A 21,582-nucleotide genomic window follows, 5' to 3' on the forward strand; every position below is an offset into this window, starting at 1 on the left:
AGCACGCCCGAGTGAGTACATGCTCCATCCTCACCTGTTTATTCACATGTCAGCTCCGCTCATCCCACTGCAGCACTGTAAGAGGATGGGCAGGTCCCTAGTGAGGGGACTAAGGACCAGTGTGGTGACCAGGCTTCCCCAGAGCCCTCAGATTCCTGGTGACAGCAGCTGGTCTGCCCCCTGTCTGCCAGCCTCTGAGCCTCTGCTGATGCACCCTGGAAGGCAGGAGAAGCCGGATGACCCTGAGCTCTTTTGCATCTGGTGCCACTGCAGGCCTCAGTTGTGCTGTCCTGGTTGCTTTGCAAAAGCCTTAGGACCGGGCACCATCTAGAGTTGGTGTATCTGGAACCAGAAACTCTGTTGGCTGCCCCAGCTCTACCCTGAGTCTGGGGACCATTGGTGTTGCCCCGGGCTTGGCCTGTGGGGCTGGGGCAGGTCAAGCTATGGGATGACCCTGTGCCTGGCATTGGGAGGTGCTAGCATTGGGAGGTGACTGATCTGGAAGAGAAGCCAGGCCTCAAAGACCATGGTGATGTTCAGGGAAGAAGCTGCTGGTCTTTGCCTGTCAGGCAAACCTGCCCTCCCCAGGCCCCACCGTGGAGCCTTTGCTCTTGCTATCCATTTCCTGGGGAGCCAGGTGTCCAATGGAAAGACTGGGTTCCAAGCCACGAGACCTGGACTCAGGTTCCATCTCTGCCACTTTATGGTTTGCACCGTCTTTAACTCTGAGCTGTATGTATTATGAGACCACAAAGGTGATTGCTGCTGAGTCCAGGGCTCTTCAGACAATAGCCCGATGTCCTTGGTCTCAGAACCCAGAGGGAAGGGACCTCGCTTTTATTAAGCATTCATCATGTGCCAGGCTTTATCCTGAGCATTTTAAGGATGGCCTGCTTACTCTTCACAACAACCCCAAGAAGGTAACCAGAAACTGGATTTGCAGAGCCCAACGTGGGAGCCAGTATCCCCATGTGCTAGTTGGAGCTTAAATTTAATGAAGTGAAGTTAATTGGGCCGGGCACAGTGGCTCATGCCTGAAATCCCAGCACTTTGGGAGGCTGAGATGGGAGGATTGCCTGAGCCCAACAGTTCAAGACCAGCCTGGGCAACATGTCGAGGACTCATCTCTACTAAGAATCAAAAAAAAAATTAGCCAGGGGTGGTGATGCACACCTGTAGTCCCAGCTACTCAGGAAACTGAGACAGTAGGATAGCTTGAGCCCAGGAGGTCGAGGCTACAGTGAACCATGTTTGCAGCACTGCACTACAGCCTGGTGGATAGAGCCAAATCCTGTCTTAAAAAAAAAAAAAAAGAGAGAGAGAGAGAAAAGAAAAGAAATAGTTAAATGGAATTTAAACTCAACTTCTCAGTTGCACTGGCCACACATCGGATGTGCAATAGCACACGTGGCCCTACCTCCTGTTTTGGGCAGCACAAATCAACATTTCTAATACTGCAGAAATTCTGTTGGCCAGCGCTGTACTGTTATCCTATTTCATATTTGTGAAGTTGAGAATGGTTGGTGATTGTCATGCGTAGGGTCTCAGCTGGATGAGGCAAAGTGGGACGTAAAACTGTGCCTATCAGTGCAACATAGCTTTCAGCACCAACATTCTAGGCTCTCCTTTACCGCTCAGCCCAGACAGCTCCCCTTTCATGACCCTTCCATGAGTCTAAAGCCCATGGACTGTTTTCTCTGCACCCTGGAGTGGAGCCCAAGGCCTGCTCCAGGGTGGACACTTTGGGGTGAGTATCTGGAGTGGGTGATAGAAGGAATGACTGACTGAACATGGTCTACTGAAACTTTGGGGTGAACTCACCCCCCTCCTGATAGAGCTCATGTGGGGAGGGCAGAGCCAGCTGCTGAGGAGTGATGGATGGCCCCTCTCCCAAGATAAATGTAGCAGTCAAGGTAATCGGATTGTGTGTGACGGTCTAATTTGTAGGCGAGGGGAGGAAGCGCCCAGCCATGCCTCGCCCCAGCCACCCATATTAGTTTAATCAAATGCCCAGTATCTAAATGACTGGGCCCAAGTGATGGATGATGTGGGCTTTGTTAAATGCTGTTGCCCTGTCGAGCCAAACTTCCCAAGCCCCTGCCCAGCTCCTGGACTCTTTAATTTGTTTTTTCTTGCTTGGTTATCTCTGCGTGGGGCAGGGCAGGGGGGCTGGAGCTCTTCTGTCTGTCTTAAAGCCTCTGGTTTTTCATGGAGGAGACGAGAGAGGAGGCCAGACCTGGGGGAGGAGTGGGAGGGAGTCACCTTCTGCCTCTTCTGAGAAGCCTTCCTGGGTCGCTGCACAGTCTTGAGGAGCCCGACTTCCCAGAACCCTTCAACAGGGCTTCATCGTGCACCGTGTTGCTTCTTGTGTTCCATGCAGACTCACCCTCACCGCTTCTCACTCCATTAATGGGGTATTTTGGATGCAGGGCATTCTTCCATAGGAAAATTTATCAAGTTTCCCTAATGCTTAGTGCTTGTTTCTCTTTCTTGAGAATTTTCCCCAACCCCCAGATCATGAAGATATTCTCTATTACCTTTTTTTTTTTTTTTTTTTGAGACGGTGTCTCGCTCAGTTGCCCAGGCTGGAGTGCAGTGGTGCAGTCTCAGCTCACTGCAATCTCAACTTCTGCCTCCCAGGTTCAAGTGATTCTCCTGCCTCAGCCTCCCTAGTAGCTGGGATTATGGCTTGCACCACGCCCGGCTAATTTTGTATTTTTAGTAGAGACAGGGTTTCACCATATTGGCCAAGCTGGTCTCAAAGTCCTGACCTCAAGTGATCTGCCTGCCTTGGCCTCCAAAAGTGCTGGGATTACAGGTGTAAGCCACTGTGCCCAGCCTTTTCCTCTGTCACCTTCTAGACAGTATGTTGTTTTGCTCCCCCTCTCTCCACTCCCCTCAACTTTTTGTTGGTCTGTGGTGTGAGGTAAGGGTCACGTTTCCAGTCTGGTAATTCTGAGCTCTGAGCATCTGCTGTGTGCCCCAGACTAGACTGGGCCCTACGAAGAGATGAGATAAAAGAGGCACAGGCATGACAGTGAGTCTGAGTTTGAAACAGCATGCATACTCTGCCAGGCTTTGTGTACCTGCAGTGCCCTGCCTTCCGTCAATGTTAATTGTCACTCATGTGCCAGGCATTGTTCTAGGCACTGGGATGTGCTGGCGAATGCAGCACACGGGAACCCTAGCCCTGGTAGAGCTTTTGTTCCAGCATGGAGGGAGGGGAATCAGGACTTTAAAAGCAGGTGGTGATAGGTGCTCTGAAGAACAATGAGACAGGGGAGGAAAATAGAGGGAGTCGGTGGTGGGGAGGTATTACAGTTCATAAACGGGGAGGTCAGGGAAACCCTGGCTGAATGAGGATGAGGGGGTGAGAGAGTGAATCACCTGGCTGTCCAGGATGAGAACCTTCCGGGCAGAGGTGTCAAAGTCTCTGATAGGTGCCAAGGATAGAATAATCCTGGAAGGAAAAACCCAAAGCCATCAGCAGTGGTTCTCCTTTGGAAGGAACGGCAACAGGGAGGCATCAAGGAGACTTGTTTTTTTCAATGCACGTCTTTATTCGACTTATGTATATTTCTAATCACGTGTCCATATTACTTCTTCAAAATAGCATTTCAAAGTTAAGAAGTGGAACATTGAGGTGGAATCATCAGATGTAATGGGAAAACTGGGTTTGGAAGCTGGGGAAACGTTAGCTTTATAAGGAGAAGGAATTTGTGTAGTACTTATATAAATGAAAAATAATTGTATTAATTAAAACTAAATAGATCCCACTCTGCTGTTTTTGCTAGTTGTCCTTGGGCAGGTTTCTTAACCCCTCTGAACACTAGTTTGCTCCTATCAAATCAGGGTAGTTGTCTCCACAGGATTGTCAGGAAAATGAACAGAGAAAGGGGACGTGTCTCGTTTCTGCCTAGCCTGCAGTTGACCTTCCTGAGGACACGTCCCTGCATGACCTGGCTTTCTTCAGGGCAGAGAGAGACTGTATCCCTGTCTTCAGATTCTCCAGGGGTTCAAGACCCCAGGAAGGCCCAGACTCTGCAGTCCGGCTCCCCCAGGGGTAGTTGGGTGTGCCCCAGACCCCCAGGCTGAGTGTCATGCAAGACCCTGTGGCCTCACCGGGTGGTCGGGTTTCTGACCTGCCCGGCCCCTCAGAAGCCCCTCTAGCTCGTGCCCAACTGGTGCCCACTCAGCTCAGGCCAGCTGGTCACCCAGCTCCAATGCCCCTCCCTACCCGGTGTTTCCTTCCCTCTCCCTGCGTGCTGCGTTAATTTTTCATGGCCTCCATCAGAGGCAGAAGGCAGAGAGCTGTTTTCTGCAGGGAGAGAGCAGGCGCTGGAGGGGGAGGAGGGAGAGAGCTGCGTGCTGATTAAACACTGCAGAGGCCTAAACAAATGATGGCTCCCTCCCCCAGCTGCTCTGGAAGAGAAACAGGGAGCCCGGCCTGAACTGCAGATGGCCCAGGCTGCTGTCTGTCCCTTGCCTACCTGGGGCTGCTTCCTAGAGCCAGCAGTGAGGCGGAGCCTGCAGGACCTAATTCAGTTCTTACAGCCACTCTGTGAAGCAGGCTCCAAGGCAGAGGGCTGAGGGACACCAGCAAGTGGTATTGCTGCGAGTTGCTGGGCAGGGGACAACAGTGTCCTCTCAGAGTAGAGGCTTTAATTAGACCACACATGGAAAGTGCTCAGAACAGTGCCTGGTCTGAATCAAGTTCTCCATCCATAGCCACTGTCAAGGTTACCTTGTTATACCTTTAGAGCACCGAGGTGAGATGGGTTTGCATGCAGGCAAAGAAACCGAGGTGCACACACCTGCCAAGATCACACAGTTCATAACCAGTATATAAAGCCAGGGCTCCATGTGCCTGGCTCCCTTCTAAGAGTCCTTTCTCCTGTCTCATAGGCCGGGGAGAAAGAGTTCAGGATCAAATCTCCAGAGCTTTGAATGCAGAGGTCAGGGGAGGTCCACAGCAGTATCAGCGAACGTTTACCAAGCACATGCTTCTGCCAGCCCTAAGAACTTGCTTATGTCCTGAACCCAGAAGGGGAGAGAGAAGAATGGTTCCCCCCATCTTGTTCATGGAGTAACTGAGCACCTGCATCTTGCAGGCACTGAGCTCATCCCCTGGTCTCGAGCAGTGGTTCTACAAAGTGGGGTCCCCAGGTCAGCAGCATCAGCAGCACCTGAGAACTGACTAGAAATGCATTCGTTGGCTCCACTCCAGACCCACTGAATCAGAAACCCCACTGGGGGTGGAGCCCAGCATGCTTGTGTTTTAACAAGCCTTCCAGATTATTCTAATGCATGGGCAAGATTGAGAACCCCTGGCCTGGAGATCCAGGCTGCAGTGAATCCTTCAGCCCTGCTCTGGGACCGCACCATCCAGACATCACCCCAGGTGTGTTACACTGAGTAACAGGTGCAGCCAGGAAGCACCAGATGTAAATGGCATTCTTATAAAACATTCTGATTTTCATTGCAACAAGGCAACTGGATATTTAAAGAAACCTCACAGAGAACCATTTCATCAGGTAAAGGATCTTCTACAAAAAGAGAAATTCTGTCATTTCCTCCCTCCCCTCAGTGTTCTATAAATTCAGTCCCTATCTCAGGTTGTCTTGAACGGCGTGTGCTAGTGCACGACTAAAACCGGTAGCTAGCATGCTGAAAGAGTGACACTTTTCTCCAGAATGCACAGGGACCCCTGCAGCTGGGAAGGAGGGCCCAGAGCAATGAACGGAGACCAGTCTGGTGTTTGGGCAGCCAGTGGGCATCCACTGGGCAATCTGCTGGGGACTTGGAGAGGTTTTATAACAGCCAGGCATGTGTGATTTCCAGGGCTGTCAAGCCTTCATACTCTGGGTTTCTTGGAAAAGGAACAGAACGACCGATTAGGAAGTCAACACATAGAAACATGAAATATGCCAGCCGTCAGCTGTTTCTGCTGGATGAATGGATAAGAGGGAAAACCCTACAACAGGTTTTGGGTCGAGAACCCATCTGAAGGTTGTCATCTCCCATAGCACAGGGTCAGAGGGGAGCGCCTAAGTACCACTGCATGCGCCAGCGCAGTGGCACAGTGACGGAGACGGTGCCGTGCACACCTGAGCTTACACCACCTGTTTCCAGAGTGGTCACAGCTGGCGTGGAGCCTGGCCTCATGGCTCTGATCTTTGCTGGGTTTAGACCTCAGGTGCACTAGCTCAGAGTTAGAGGAAGAAATCGCCTTCTGAGTTTCTTGCATCAGAAACCTGAGAGTCTTGGCAATTAACCAAGTAAGTCAGGCACTGTACGCAGGGAAGGATGGGGTGGAGTCAGGGGTGCAAATGGTTGGAGGCGAGATGGTGGAGTCTGGTCAGCAGAATCACCCAGCAAAGTGCAGCCCACCCCAGTTCCTCTCCTGCCCCCTTGTTACCATGGCACACGTCTCCTGAGTCACTCCTCAGGTCTGAGAAGCTTTGTGGGTTTTTTCTTTGTAAGAAACAGTGATGCCCTAGGCTAACCACCTCCCCAAGGCTTAGTGTCAGCACCAGGCCCCCAGGACAGAGCCTGTACTCTGGTTTCATGAGCCCAGGCTGGGTGGAATGAAGCCACTTGAGGGGTCCTGGAGGTTGTCACCGGCAGGAAAAACCAAGGACTTGGAATTGAACACTAAGGTTTGAAGTCAAATCAAATCGAGGGAGTACACGACAAAGTCTCTCGGTGCTCAAACTCATGGTCTCTTCCCGCCCGTGAAGTCCAGATAGCCGTAGTATGTAGACCCCAGGGTCTTTCTGACCCTAGGAAGGGCCCAGCCTCACTCCAACCACTTCTTCTTACGCTGGGTGGGAGAGGACACAGCTAAACTGCCTGCACCCAGCTGGGAAGGGTAAGGAGGGAACCTCTTCAGAAAAGTAAATTATGCAAGGAAGAAATTGATTCCCATAACCCCTCGTTACCCTTCCAGCTCCCTGAGAGCCAGCAAGGAGCAGTGGTGTTTAGCCCTGAGGAAAAATTACATGTGGAATGGAAAACACTCACTGGGGTGGCTCCTGCTGGAATGAGAGCTGGAGTGCAGGCTCCATGGTTCCCAGGCATGCGGGTGTGGCTCAGTTCTCACCTTGCAGATGCAGTGGGAGTGTTGACCCAGGCCAGCCTGGGGACTGCCTCCTCACCTCCCTGCGTGGGCTGACCTTGCCACCTCACCTCTGAGCTTACCTCTGTCCTGCCCAGCAGTCCTTGGGGCAAAATGGAGGTCGAGAGGCACTTGGCACTCACGCCTCACCATGGACAATGGTGCATGCTCGGGTACCTCTTGGCCTCAATCTATTGCTGGGGGAGGGAGGACTGAGGCCCATTGCTGAGGCCCTGAATGTGGGGAATGTAACCACCCACCCCCTCCTCAGGGCACCTCTCCCCTCTCCAGCATGCTTGCTTTGCTATTAGTGCTACCTGATTTCCTACTGAGGTGGTCTAGAGCTCCTCCGCCATTGCCCTGCTGCCAGCAAATTTTTATCCCTAGCGTAAGATAACAGAGACCAGCCTTGGCCCTGGCCTGCCACACACTCAGGTATGCACTGAGGCAGAGTATCTAGTTTCTCCAAGATAGGGGCTGTGACCTGTGACTACCCCACCTCCGGGGGCTTGTGAGGGCCTGAGGAATGAGGAAGTGTGAGCCAGCCCCTCACAAGGGCACAGTACGTTGTGACAGCTCCTGTGAGCTGTTCTCAGCTAAAAGTGCACGGTAGGACTAAGGGGGCACTTTGCAGAAGCATTTATTGGGGCACCCCCAAAAAGAAAGGGGCATTCCCTTTCTGTGGACAACAGCCTCTTGAGCTTGTTTTGGGGTGTCTTTGATGGCCCCTGAGTCACAGATGGTAGTGTGAGGTGGCAGGGAATTTTCTGGGCTGGGGTTTTAGTCTGGCGTCTTATCCTGGGTCTGTGCATCCTGCCCAGCCTCCACTGGGTGAGGCATGGCCAAACCGGTTTGGGAAACAGCACTGACAAAACTAGCCCTGACGGCTCCGAGGTTCCCTGGAGTTCAGTTCCCAGGGTGAGTTCACATGCCTCGAGGCTCCCAGTTCCCAGCTCCTGCCAACCCGGGCAGCCCTTGGGGAGAGGGGGCGGGCGTGTGTGAGGAGTGTTCCTAGAGGGAGGGACAGGCTGTAGGCCCTCTCTCAAACCAGACTGGACCATAGGACCTGAGAATACAGGACTTGCCCAGCACAGGGAAGCAGGTAGGGCAGGGTGGGCAGGGTGGGCCGGACGGGGAGCTGGCGTGCACATCCCAGGCCAGCTGCACCACCCAACTAGCCGGTCCTCCCTATGCACAGGGCTTCAGCGTGTGTGGGGACTGGGGGTGGGGGCGGCGGAGTTGGATAGCGTCACTCGCAGCCCAGCGCCAGCAGACAACTCCTCCCTTTTTTTTTTTTTTTTTTTTTTTGCCTTTCTTACCCACAAGTGATGGTGATGGAGGTGCAGGGAACAGAACATGGGAATGATCTAGAAAACCCAGGAGGAGCTGAAACTCAGTTCAGCTTGCTACTGATGGTGCTGAGGCAGCAATACCATCAGTCTTCAGGAGAGTGAGATTTTCCCCCAAGGAAAACCTCTCTGATTTAGGTTCCAGGGGTCAGCTGTCAGGGCCACCAGAGTCCAACTCACAATGCGCCAGAAGTGATGTTTTCTGTAACCAAGGAGAAGGCCCTCAGCAGCCCCAGCAGCTGAGACCGCAGGATGCTCCCCACCCATCCACTCTCCTGGGACCCTGTCACCCTCAGAGTCCTGCGCGCATCAGCTCTTTGACCTCAGTGAATCTACTCTACTCTCTGGGCTTTGGCCTTGATCAACAGAGCAGCTCGACGGGGTGAGCTCTCTGGAGCCCCTTCCATCTGTAATCCCTGCTAGCGGCGTGGAGAAGCAGTCCACTCCAAGTGTGCAGACAGACAGCTTACCCCATAGCACCTGCAGGATTGAGAAGAAGTCATGCTCTGGCAAGGTCGAGACTGGCCTGTGCCCTGAGAAACATGACTCTGCCTGGAGGCCAGGGCTGATTCAGGGGCCGCAGACTTGAGAGAGCAGTGCCCACCCCCTGTCTTTACATGTGGCCCAGAGAGGGGAGGAAGTTGCCCACAGTCACACAGGAGGTTCAAGAAGCTGGGGTTGGCACCAAATCTTAGGAGTGGGAGGCAGGCAGGAGGCACAGAACTGTCTCCTGGGGATACGCCTGCTCTCAGACGTGATGTCACAGAATTATGGGCATGAAAGGGGGGCCTTCATGTACCAGCAGTGGGCAGGGTCATGGTCCTATAGAGTGACTGTTTGAATCACCCCTTCTTGGGCCTGGATTTCCCCTTTGTGAAATACAGGTAGTGTCATCCTTGGCAGGGTCCTAATTGGGTCTTGGGAGGTGTGAATGAAGCAGGAAGAACCACACGGCTGGGAGAACCAAAAGGTTGTCTGTGTGCTCCCACAGCCCCGTTAGATCCTCATCATCCACAGCAAGGTGAGCCGGGCCAGAAGGGGTGCCCCATCTTGCAGAAGCACACACCTGGCCCTGAGGCTGAACTGATGGTGCAGTGGCCTCGCTAGAGCCAACCCTGGTCTCCTGGGGCCCAGCAGTCACTGCCCCTGGCCCGAGGACTGCGAGTCTCTGTGGTCATGTGCTTCCTGTGCTGTTTCCTCCTGGGAGGAGATGACCCAAGAAAGCTGGCAGGGAGGAGGCCCCTTTTCCTATTTCTGGGGCACCCAGCAGTGGCGGGTCTACAGGCAGGAAGTCCAGCCCCGGAGCCCCAGCCTCCAGTTAGGCAGAGTAACAATTCTGTGGCTAGTCCTGTTCTCAGGGCTCATGAGTCAGACCGCTCGTTCCTGCTTTGAGCAAAGCAGCCAGAGCAGGAATCCCGGGTCCTGCCCGCCTCCCACCTCCTTCTGGACACAGTGGGATGGGGCTGAGGAGGGACTTGGGCTCTGCCTACCGCCCAGGCCTCCTACTGTGGGGAGGACAGCTGCGAAGTCCCCCCAGCCCCTGCACCCACAGGCTCCAGAGGAGTAAGGGGTCTGCCTAGACCAGCCTCATGGCACTGCTGGGCCTGAGAGCAGAGTCAGAAGCGAGTGGCTGTCGGGGTGGCTCTGTGAGGGCCTGGGGTGTCTGGATGTGTGCACAGTTGGGTGCTAGGGGAGCACCCAGTTCAGTAGGGGAGGGGACACTGTCTGCCCCAGGGAGCACCCGGTGTGAAGGGGTGGTGTGAGGCTGGGCACTCCTGAGCATCTGTATGATCTTCTTGGAGGGGGTGAAAGAAATTGTATTTTATTCGAGCAGTTTTTTATAGTAGGTGGGGAAATGGGGCACCCTCTCCATCCCAGGGGAACATGTATACTACAGCAGTGCTAACAGTTTATTCCCATGTAATGCTTTCTACATGCCTGGCATTGTACCAACATTCTATGTATAGTAAGTTATTTAATAATCCTCATGGTAATTTAGATAGTAGGTGCTACTTGTTATCCCCATTTTGCAGAAGGGAAAACCAAAGCACAGAGAGCCAAAGTAACTTACCCAAGATCACACAGCTGCTACGTGGCTGAGCTGGGATTTGAACCCAGGCAGCCTGGCTCCAGAGCTTGTGTTCTTGGTCACTCTGCCTCCTGGAGGCAGGAGATAGCATATTACTGCTTTTGGTTTCCACATGGGACTCTGGTGTGTGATGGGCCATCTCTCACATGTGTTGACAAAGGAGCCCTTCCTTCACCTCATGGTTCCTCACACCAGGCCAGTGAGCAGGAGAGGTTCCTCTTAGTGTCTGTCCATTTTAGAGATGTGATGAGGAGTCCAGGCCTGTGTTGACTCAAACCCCTGTGTCTGCTGCACTCTCCCGCCCCTCCCAAGCCCTCACCACCCCTTCTTTTCTGTGCATGGCTGTAGAACCTGGGGTCCCAGGGATATTCAGGAGATCCCACTGCCTTGAACTCCCAGGTTTCCCTGGTCCCAGGACCCTGTATTTGGGAGCTGAAAGAGGAGGATCAGAGGGTAGCGGGCATGGCCTGGGCCCAAGAGCAGGAGGAGCAGCACCATCTCCAGGGAGCCCTGGGTGAGATGCTGGGAACATCTCACTAACATGAATAGCAGTGCTGGCCCCTGAGCAGAGGATGATCAGGGCTGTGGCTGGCCCCCAGGCTGTGTGAACTATTGCTGCTATAAACTGCTTACCTCCTGTTCCCGTGGCTGGGGTGGCTGTGCATGTCATGAAACAGGTGTCATGTGACTCAGTTGTAGGTTTTATTTGAGGACAGCACCAGTCTCTGGACACATTCCTGATAAGATTCCTTTCAGAACTCTGTTTCTGAAGCTGGTTTCCTGCCCCCAGGAATGGGGAGCTGCTGGTGGGTTTAAAGGCCGCTGAGAGCCTGGTCACAGATACTGCTCCCATTGTCCGGGTCTCAGTGTCTGTCCTTCCCTCCCAGTCGTCTCAGCATATTGGGTTATTTCTAGCTGTGATTCATGTCAGTGTGTTAGTCATCTGTTGGCTGCATAGCATGTGCTAAACGCCGTGCTGGGTGCCAGGGTTGTAGAAGTGAAGCCCCCGAATCCAGTTGTGGCCCCAGGAGCTCAGAGTGCTGTCGCTACAGATCACCACAGCATTCCCCTGGGTAACACCGGCACAAGATTCGTGTCTGCATCTGTCAAGCAACTACCATCTACCAGGCCCTGTGCAGCCTCTGGGGTGGGGACACAGATTGGAAAGAGGTGATCAGAATGCATGGGTGGAAGAAGTCCTCTAAACCGCCTTGCAGAGGGCGGGTTGGCAGGAGGCAGGTTTGGAGATGGAGATGAATGACAGGATGCTGTTGTCATAATTCAGGGAGAACCGGCAGGGCTGCAGAAGGTGATGAGATTGGAGCAGGCAAGGAGCAACGGGAACAGACTGCAAAGATCATCAGGATGTGGTGACCAGCGGGTGGGAGAGGGAGGGGCCCGTCTTCCTGAGGCAGCTTGAGGTGCTCCCTGGGATTCTCGTGGATGTGGGAGCAGGAACCTGCGACATGTCAGAGGGGAAAGAGTGTAGGGACCAGTGTGGGGGCCTGGCTCTCCTGCCCCTGACTCACCGGGCAAGCCCCTGCAGCTCCCATGCCCACAGCCTCCCCCGCTGGGGAGTGGCACCACTCTCACTGCTGCTGCCACTTCAGAGGGTCTTGTGTGACCTTTTGTAAGCTCATGGGATGGAAGCATCTGAAAATGTATCATTCATATTTTTATTGGAATCATGAACCCCACTTGCCACCTGCCAGGGCATGTTTTGAGGATGAGAGGGCCCTGCTTCAAGATGCTGCTGCCTCTGCTCCACAGGGCTCTTCCCGGGCCCCTCTGAGTGCTGCCTCATCCCCAGGGGTCTCCTGGGTCTCAGAAGCACCCTTCCCAGCTCCCCTGCCCACCCACACACATACTTCCTCTGTTCTCCATCAGCCTTTTAGCTGCTAAGATGCTCTTTGATACTTAGGCCTTTGTTTCATTTTGCGTGTGGCTTCCCCAGGCTGCAGTGTGCTCGATGACATCCCGCCCAGCTGTACATCCAGGCTTCTGTTCCCTCCTCCAGACGGTCTCTCATCCCTCCCAGCCTCCCCCTGCGCCCCACTGCTGCTCTCATCCATTCCTGACTGCCAGATCTTACCAGGAGCAAGCATCCCAGGCCTCTCACTGTCCGCACCTCCCCTTGCCTAGCTCCACCAGGAGCGCCTCTTTCCCTGTGGCTACCATGACTGCCTCTGCTTTCTTGTTCCTTTTCAAGCCAAGTGCAGACTGGCAAGGAGGAAGCCTTTCCCAGGTGCCCAGGTGAGCGTACCTGCTCCCCATGACACCTGACCTGATCGATGCTAACAAAGGCTGGTCACTCGGCCTGTCTGGACAATATAGCTCCACCCTCCTCACCTGGCACTCAGGCGATTCCTGAACTAGGACTGTACTCCTCTGCCTCTCGCCTCCTCATTTGGTCAGCCAGTCCTGGGCCTCTGTGCTGCTTTGAGCTGCAGGTACAGGGGCAAATACAGGGCCTGTCACTGCCCCTGGGGAGGGCACGCCCGAGCAAGCCAGGATGAGCTGCCCCGGCATCCCCACTCAGGCCTGCCTCACCCGACATCTGCTTTCATTTTTTCCCCATCTAAAGGACAGACAATATGGGGGCTGCTGGCTGCAGGGGAGTTGCTGGAAAGGTCTTGGGGAAGCAGATGTTGGGAAGTTGGCTCTTCCTCGGTGCCCTTCTGCCCGGTCCCCTCCTGATCCTCAGAGCTAGTGCTTGTTCACTCCCATTTCTGTTTCAGATGAGTGACCACAGGGTCACCTGCTAGTGTTGGTGCTGTCTTCACCATAGCATCCTTGGGTGCAGCTGGTGCAGGGCCCTTAGACATACCCACTGGGTCCCATTTATAGAATATACCACTCCTGGTCACACACACCATTATTTTATATGCCACTAAGAAGGAAGAATGTGCCACCGATCACACCATGGCACAGCGCCACTAGAGGACACATGCTGCTTGTCAGTGATCTTGGTTAAGTCACACCTGGTGTGGAGTGGGAACCCTAGTGTCCCTGTGGCTTCCTGGAGATGCTACAAAGACTAGCGCAGGCAACAGGAACATGAGGTCAGCTGTCCCTTCTGCTGAGGTCAACTCTCCCTTCTGCTGGCCCCTCAGGGCTACTGCTTCCCTGCGGATGTGGCAGTGACTGTCTGGATCTTGGCTACTAAAAGACAGGGTCCTAGAGGGGGTCAAGGGGGATGCTGGAGCTGGGTCTTGGGCTGTTCTGGATCCTGGGGAACTGCCCTCGCTACCCCCACAAAGGATGGCCACTATTGAGGGGCTGCTGTGGGAGTCCCATGGGGTGTCCTAGAGAAAGAAAAAGTAGTGCCTTTCCTCCAGGGCCACTGGCGCCTTGCCACCAGCTAAAGCAGAGGCACAGCTGCCTCCAAATGGGGAATTAATTTTTGCTTCCTGTGTCTCAGAGCAGGACACTTGATGTCCTCATTCTACCCCCAGGCAGCTCGGAAGGAGGCAGGGGGAAGGGGCCCTGTGCAACATGTGTGCCAAATGAGCACACAGGCCTGCTCCTCTGCTCAGGGCCCCCACCATCTCCATGAACTTCTGGAGCTTCGTGCCTGCCTAGGCCCTTTGTCTCTCGCCCTCTGCTCTGTGATCAGAAGCAGAGATACAAGGTCCCAGGACCATCCTGTTGGTCTCTTCTCTACTGACCAAGGCAGTAATGCCATTCGTGGCATAATGAGCACATGTAGAGATCTGTGTGCCAGGCCCCCCTGTGCTTCATGGAGGTGATGCAGTCCCATCCGTATGGCTGCCCTAGGAGATGGGGAAACTAAGGTGCAGGAAGGTTAAGTCACTTGCTCAAGGTATCAAACCGTAACGGACAACTGGGATCAGGTCTTGTGGGTTGGTTTCAGGCTGTGCCTCAGCAGCCCTCTCAGCGTCATGGGATGCAGAGGTGGGTATGGGGTTGCAGGGATTGGTGAGGGTCCTTGGCCCTCTGCCTATCCTGCACACTTGCTGGCTTCTATTTGGATATCACTGGGGTTGGTTGGCAACACTAATTTACACCCCATGTCCAGTGAAGCAGGCAGCTCCTGTTAAACCCATTTTATAGATGGGAAACTGGAGGAAGCACCATTAGAGATGAGCCTTAAAGAAGTGCAAGTTCTGTAAGGAAAGAGGCGTGGAATTGTGGGGTGTCCCGAGGGGCTGGCGCATAGAGGTGAGCCTGGAGCCTGCTGGGCATAGGGGACTTACGAATAAGAGACCATCTCCCGTCTGGAAGACTCTTGCCTGCTACAAGCAGAGCACACACGGTGCTGAGAGGCTCTTCGTGCTAACTACATGCCAGACGCTTTTAAACACTTTGTCGGTGTTAATGTCATTCCATAGCACAATAAGGCTGGGCTCAGTGGCTCATGACTGTAATCCCAGTACTTTGGGAGGCCGAGGTGGGTGGATCGCTTGAGGCCAGGAGTTCAAAACCAGCCTGGCCAACATGGCAAAACTCCATCTCTACCAAAAATGTATACACACCCAAAATTAGCCAGGCATGATTGGTGCACAACGGTAGTCCCAGCTACTCGGGATGCTGAGGCATAAGAATCGCTTGAATCCGGGAGGCAGATGTTGCAGTGAGCCAAGATTGCACCACTGTACTCTAGCCTGGGTGACAGAACAAGACTGTCTCAAAAAAAAAAAAAAAAAAATCGCACAGTAACCCTAAAGAGTAAGCATTAACATTTGGTAGATAAACTGAAGCCCAGAGAGGTTGTGTCATTTGCCCAAGGTCACATAGCTATGAAAGGAATGAGTTTTTGAATCCAGACTTTCAGAGTCCCTTGCCCTGAACCACAGGGTGGTAGCTGCCCGCTGAGGTCAGGAGAGATGGGCGCCAAGACTTCCAGCCTGCGGAGCTTTGCACGTCATCTTAAGTGGTTTGGACTCAGCAGTGGAGGCCATGTGCGGTTTCAGCAGGGATGCTAACCTCGACTGTTCACCGCAGTACCGCCAGCACACAGTAGGTGCTCAGCACCTGGTTGTTGAATGAACGTTGGGTGAGTGATAGAACACTTTGGTACTGAAGGTGAGAATGGATCGAAGTGAGGGAGTCTGGTCACAAGGATGCAGTTTGGAGAGATGAGGGGAGCTCAGTGGGTTCACTTTAGACAGGTTGGGTGGTGCATGCTTATACGTTTTACGCTGAGACGTTTGAGGAGTGCTTGGAATTCTGGATTAAGGCTCAGCATTGGCAGCTGGGGGGATTCCCTGCTGCTATCCCAACCCCAGCTGTGGTCACCATGAGATGAGCTGGAAGGCCCCAAGGTCCTCGGCACTGGCCCCTGCACAGGCTGGAGAGGACGACAGGGGATGGGGCTTGGTGAGGAGCCTGAGAGCCCAGTTTCTGTGGTGCCTGCACCCAGCTCAGCACCTGCTTGTTAAAAATCTGCTGCCTTGGGCGATGGGGGAGAGGGGATTTGTTTAGGGATCAGAAGCAGTGCATTTGCAGCCGGTCGTGCCTCTATTTCTCCTTCCCCAAGGAAGGCTGTTACCCATCAGAGATCTTGCTGGAGGAGAGGGGGCAATGGGCACTGCCATAGCCATGCTGTCAGCATGGCTGACCGTGGGTGGTCCCATGGGCCTCTGTGGCCAGCTCCGCAGGTCCCCTCCTGACCCAACCCCCTTTCTATGGCTGAACCTCTGCTCCCAACAGCCCCTCCTGCTTCTTGGTTTCTTTTTTCTTTCTTTCTTTCTTTTTTGGAGGGGAATGGAGTCTTGCTCTGTTACCCAGGCTGGAGGGCAGTGACACAATCTCAGATTACTGCAGCCTCCACCTCCCGAGTTCAAGCAATTCTTGTGCTCAGCCTCCCGAGTAGCTGAGATTAGAGGCGCTGGCTACCATGCCTAGCTAATTTTTGTATTTTTAGTAGAGACAGCGTTTCATTATATTGGCCAGGTTAGTCTCGAACTCCTGACCTCAAGTGATCTGCCCGCCTCAGTCTCCCAAAGTGTTGTGATTACAGGTGGGAGCCATCATGCCCAGTCCCTGCTTCTTGGTTTCTGACAGGCAGAAGGCCTCTCCATGTTGACATCCCAGATTGGAAGTGGCCCAGAAAGTTTGCACGGTGGAGCTAAAATTCCTCTCCACGCCCCTTGGCAGGCTTTGGAGTATCTCACTGCCAATTGCTTAGCCCCTTGGAGGGTGGCCGTGGGTCTAATGGCATTCATTGACAGCTGTGCAAGTGATGTGTACATGGACCTCCCGCCGTGGGAGCACCAGGCAGGAGGCCAGTCGTCACCCATCTGTGGGAGAGAGGTAGTTACATGTACTAGCCAAGGCTGTCCTGGGCCCAAGCAAGCTGCATTTTACGAAGGGGGAAAGGGACATTGGGTCCTAGCTGCCATTTTAATTTGAAAACTGGGGTCCTCTGTATGAAAAGGGGCATTTGGGGCCAGCTCTCTTACCAGTGGTAAGTGGGGCCCACAGGACAAAGGGACAGACTGGCCATGTTGGTTGCTCAGGCAGTGGAAGGGACTCTTGACACTGCCTGCAGCAGAGAGGGACTCAGGTCAGGACTGAAACTGCCCTCCCATTGCCTGGTATGCTCTGCACACACCACACCAGGTCCTCCCGTCTCTCCCACTCATGCTGGGATTGTTTTCGCCATCCTAGCAAGTGCACAGACCAAAGGCATGCAGGTCAAAGAGGCATGCAGGCCAGCCCCGCCTGATTAGAGCAGACAGGCTTCCCAGTCCAGACGTGTGAGTGACGGCCAAGATCCAGGCACACTCAGACACCCGCCCAGCTGGTGTCACTCTGTCTGTCCTTGCGTAATCCCCTGCCTGCCTCTCTTTGTCCCCGTCAGCCCTCCTAGTTCTCTTGATAGTGCCCAGACTCCCTTTTTGGCTGCGAATTCCCAGGCGTTGTCATTAACCCACGTTTGCCTCGGAACAACTTGTGTTGGTTTGCACCATAAGGAGAACACGCACAACATCCACCGCCCCGCGTGGGGCTGCCAGCGTGGCCTCTGTGCTCACCCACCTCAGGGGTGAGGGGTGGTGACTCCCCATCCCCCCACCACCTCTTGGTTGTAGGAAAGTGGCCTTTGTGGCTGGCTGATCCACATATCACGCCTGTTTGCAGCATGCCAGACTGTACAGCAAGGCCCTGTCACGCAGCCAACCTGCCTTTATTCCCTTTACGGAAACCACTCCACTAGGGGCAGGAGGACAAAGGCTGTCCTTGGCTGAGCAGGGGGTGGCCCATGACATTGGAGGAAAGCCCTGATTCCCCTGTGGTGCCTCCGCCCCCTGCATGGCAGTCCAGCCCCCAGGAGGAGCGAGGGCTAGGAGGGGTGGGGCGGGCAGCAGGCGGCACCATCTGTGGCCGTCCTTTGTGCTGGCAGTGGAGCGATCCCTCCTTCACTGCGATCCAGCGGGCCTCGTGCTTGGCGTGCAAATGAGTTTCCAGATGCCCAGTGTCCCCGCACAAGAGGCGGTACCTAGGGGCCTGGGAGAAGGATGGAGTGGGTTGGAGGCTCGTTTTTGTCTCTCCTGGCCTCCCTGAATAGGCTGCCTCTCCAGCTGCAGCAGATGTGTGCTGGACACCCACATAGGGGTGTTTGTTGGTTTCTGGGCAGACACACATGCTGGGGAGAGTGTCTCTTCTCTCATACTGTCCTCCTTTTGAGGGTGGTGGCAAGATGACCCCACAGAGGGGGGCAGGATACATCTTTTAAGACTTAGCTCATCCACCAGGCCCCCTCCTGGAGGGAGAAACAGGGGCCCTCTTGGGGACCACGGCCCCTGCTTGCCTTCTTGGTTGAGCATCTTTGTGTATCACACAAGCCAAGCAGATGGAGCAAGCAGCCTTGATGACTTTGCAGGGCTTTGGGCTAACGGGAACCCTGTCCCGGATCTGGGCGGCTTGGGATGGCAGCCTGCCCAGCCATTCCCAGTCATTGTGCATATGGGTGTCTTCCACCAGTGCCTGCCGAACATGGTGGCGTCGAAGAGGCCTGAGGGGTTCCTTGAGTCTGAGGGGCTGGGGGGCTGTGAACACCTAGGATTTTGCCTTCTGAAGGCTTTCACCTCCTCCCCACCTTCTGGTCTGGTCTCAGGCTCTACCACCAGGGCGTGGGGCTAGGGGCAGGAGCACTGTCTCTGTCCCTGCCAACTCTGGCTGTGGTTACTGTGAGTAGCTTTGCCTGACTGGGCCCCCGTCTACTCGTCTGTAGAATGAGGATAATAATAGCTAATGATGTCCTAGATGGTCGAGAAAAAAAAGGATGCAGAAGCACATTGTGCAGCGTCCAGATGGGAGACCCTTGAAATGTGGAATCGGCTTTGCACCCAGCCAAGTGGCTGAGCAGTTGTGATTCAAAAGATGCCTGGCCACTCTTGCCCATCGACTACTTCCGTAACGCTCAGGTCACTCCCAGCAGGAGTAGGGCATCAGCTGAGGTGTGGCCACCCTTTGTCCAGCAGTTCCACAGACCCAGCAGGCCCCCGTCTGTCCCTCCCTGCAGCCTGGGAGGAAGGCAGGGCACAAGGCATTACTCCTTTTTACCTCTAAGCAAACTGAGGCCCAGAGTCTGTGGGCTCCTGGAGTCCACACCACAGCAAGATGGTGACTGAGCACAGCCAGTTCCCCCAGCCCTCAGCTTCGTCATGTACTTCAGGAGGACAGGCCAGCTGAGTCACGCTGGACAGCCCAGGCTGAGACACGCTGGCCTGGGGGGCGCTTTCGGCTCCTGTGGTCACATGGGGACAGTGAACAGTGAAAGAAAATGGCAGTTTTCCCCAGTCCCCAGTTCATGTGGGGCTCTCTTATCCTGGATGTGGATGGCTGCTCCATTCTCCTGCCTTGGGCACCCCTGGCTGCCTCCTGCTTGGCCCCCCACCACCCTAGCTACCCTCTGCTCTGGACATCCTTTGTCTTCCTAGGCGTTTGTGCCCGGCAGAGCAGGGACCAACCGTGGGTGTGACCAGAAGGGGTGTGCTAGGGGGCCAGTTTCTGGGCAGAAGTTTCAGGGACAGCTCTACAGACACTCCTAGGTTATCAGCAGATTCCAAGATTTTGTTCAAACCTTGTGATTTTTGAGCCCAGCATGGGGAGAAGCCACACTCTGCCTCTGATCAAATTGTGAGGGGGTGGGCTTCCCTGAGGGATCTGGGGTGGCAGGCAGCTGCTAAGCTTGCGCTGTCTCAAGGTCCATGTCAGGCCCCCTCACTCCCCCAGTTTCCTCTTGGCACCATCTCTGCCATCCTTACCATCATCCTGACTCTCCCCGTTTTTGCTGCCTCGGACCACTACTTCCCGCATGCAGGCCATTCTGACCTTCTCTTCACGACAGAAGCTTTTGTATCCTCCTTCAAGGATGTCAGTCCCATTTTACAGTTGAGAACACTGAGGCCTCCCAAGAAGGCTAAGTCTTCTGGTGTCACACGAATCTGGGAGCAAAACCAGCATGGATAGCACCCAGTCTGGGGAGGGTGGGAGAGGAGGTCTCGGTGTGGCAGGGCGTGATGAACAAGCAGCCACTGACCATCCTGTCCTTCCTGCAGCCCTGTTGTCCTCCTGGTGCGAAGAGCTTGGCCGCCTGCTGCTGCTCCGACATCAGAAGAGCCGCCAGAGTGATCCCCCTGGGAAACTCCCCATGCAGCCCCCCCTCAGCTCCATGAGCTCCATGAAACCCACTCTGTCACACAGGTAAGTGGGTGGGTGCCATGGGGGCAGGCGCTGAGCAGACACTCTCTGGTCTCAGATCTCCTTGGACGTGTCCCTGGGGTGGGGGCCTCTGTGCAGCCATGAGAATGTTGCATTTTCTCAGGTGCAGTTGTTTTTTCACATCTTCATGGGTGAGCCCTGTTTCTCCCTCTCAAACAGGTTGAGAGCACTGAGTTTGTCACTTTGGTGGAGGCTGTTTGTCTTCCGATTCTAGGCTTCCGGCAGAAGATTAGAAATTCTGAGCTCAGCACCTTACCTCTTTCTTGACCAGGGTATTGGGCAACCCCAGAGAAACCAGGGGCTGGCAGGGGTCTCAGGAAGGCCACGGGGCTGGTAATTCCAGCCAAGATGGGGACAGAGCCAGCCCAGGCCAGCCACCCTGAAGCCAAGTAAGACTGGGCTGGGTCCACCAGAAGCCCAGGGTCACAGCCAGGCATGGGTTTGCTGGAGGCTGACAGCACCAAGGGATTGTCCAGTCTACCTGTGCCAGCCTCAGAAGGAGACGTGGCTAGGACTGGCAATTCCCCCGGTTAATTATCTTTCGAGTCCCTTGCTGAGCTGGGGATGCTCTCTGAGCGCTTTGCAGGCTGACCCTGCAACAACAGGGCCTGTCAAGCTGTCTACTCTCCCCTGTGTGTGTCCCCGCTAATGATCAGGAGGGGCATTTGCAGTCAGAGCTCGGCTCTCATTATCCAGCCTGACTGAGGGACCTGCAGCCCAGAGCACACTGCAGGCAGACCTGGGTCGCACCATCGAGGTGCTGCTGGGAGCTCGAGTGTCAGCCATGCTTTATAAATCGAATTACAGGCTTGTTGACTTTTTGAGCTGGAAAGGACCTTAGCACTCATGATGTCCAGTGCCCTCCCTGGGCCTGATTGCCCCTGACATGTGGTTGCCTGCCTTGGTCATAAGCCCTTTGTACCACAGCAAGCCCGCCACCACCCAAGGGCAATACCTCCTCAGACGCTGGGTCTGGCTGCTGAGCAGATCCAAGCTTCTCTTCTGTAGCAGTGTTCCTTAGTGCATTTACACAGGGTAATTTTTCTTTTATTATTATTATTTTTTTTTTTTAGACAAGATCTGGTTCTGTCGCCCAGGCTATAGTGCAGCCACGCAATCCCGGCTCACTGCAACCTCCGCCGCCAGGCTCAAGTGATCCTCCCACCTCAGGCTTCCAAGTAGCTGGGACCACAGCCATTCACCACTACCCATGACTAATTTTTTGTGTTTTTAGTAGGGACGGCATTGCCCAGGCTGGTCTCAAACTCCTAAGCTCAAGCAGTCCGCCTGCCTCAGCCTCCCAAAGTGCTGGGATTATAGGCATGAGCTACCATGCC

General features: G+C 54.5%; 1 protein-coding gene across 11 annotated transcripts in view; it reads left to right on the forward strand.

Annotated features, from left to right (window-relative positions):
• ZMIZ1 (zinc finger MIZ-type containing 1) overlaps positions 1-21,582 on the forward strand; it is a 246,519-nt gene that overhangs the window by 190,923 nt on the left and 34,014 nt on the right. For all 11 annotated transcript variants that reach the window (XM_033209225.1, XM_033209230.1, XM_033209226.1 and 8 more), the window contains one exon: positions 20,083-20,227. In XM_033209225.1, the coding sequence (XP_033065116.1) occupies positions 20,083-20,227 (145 nt within the window). The remainder of the gene's footprint in view (positions 1-20,082; positions 20,228-21,582) is intronic.

This window comes from Trachypithecus francoisi, unplaced genomic scaffold, assembly GCF_009764315.1.
Source record: "Trachypithecus francoisi isolate TF-2019V2 unplaced genomic scaffold, Tfra_2.0 Lachesis_group9, whole genome shotgun sequence".
In the NCBI taxonomy this organism is placed as follows: domain Eukaryota; kingdom Metazoa; phylum Chordata; class Mammalia; order Primates; family Cercopithecidae; genus Trachypithecus; species Trachypithecus francoisi.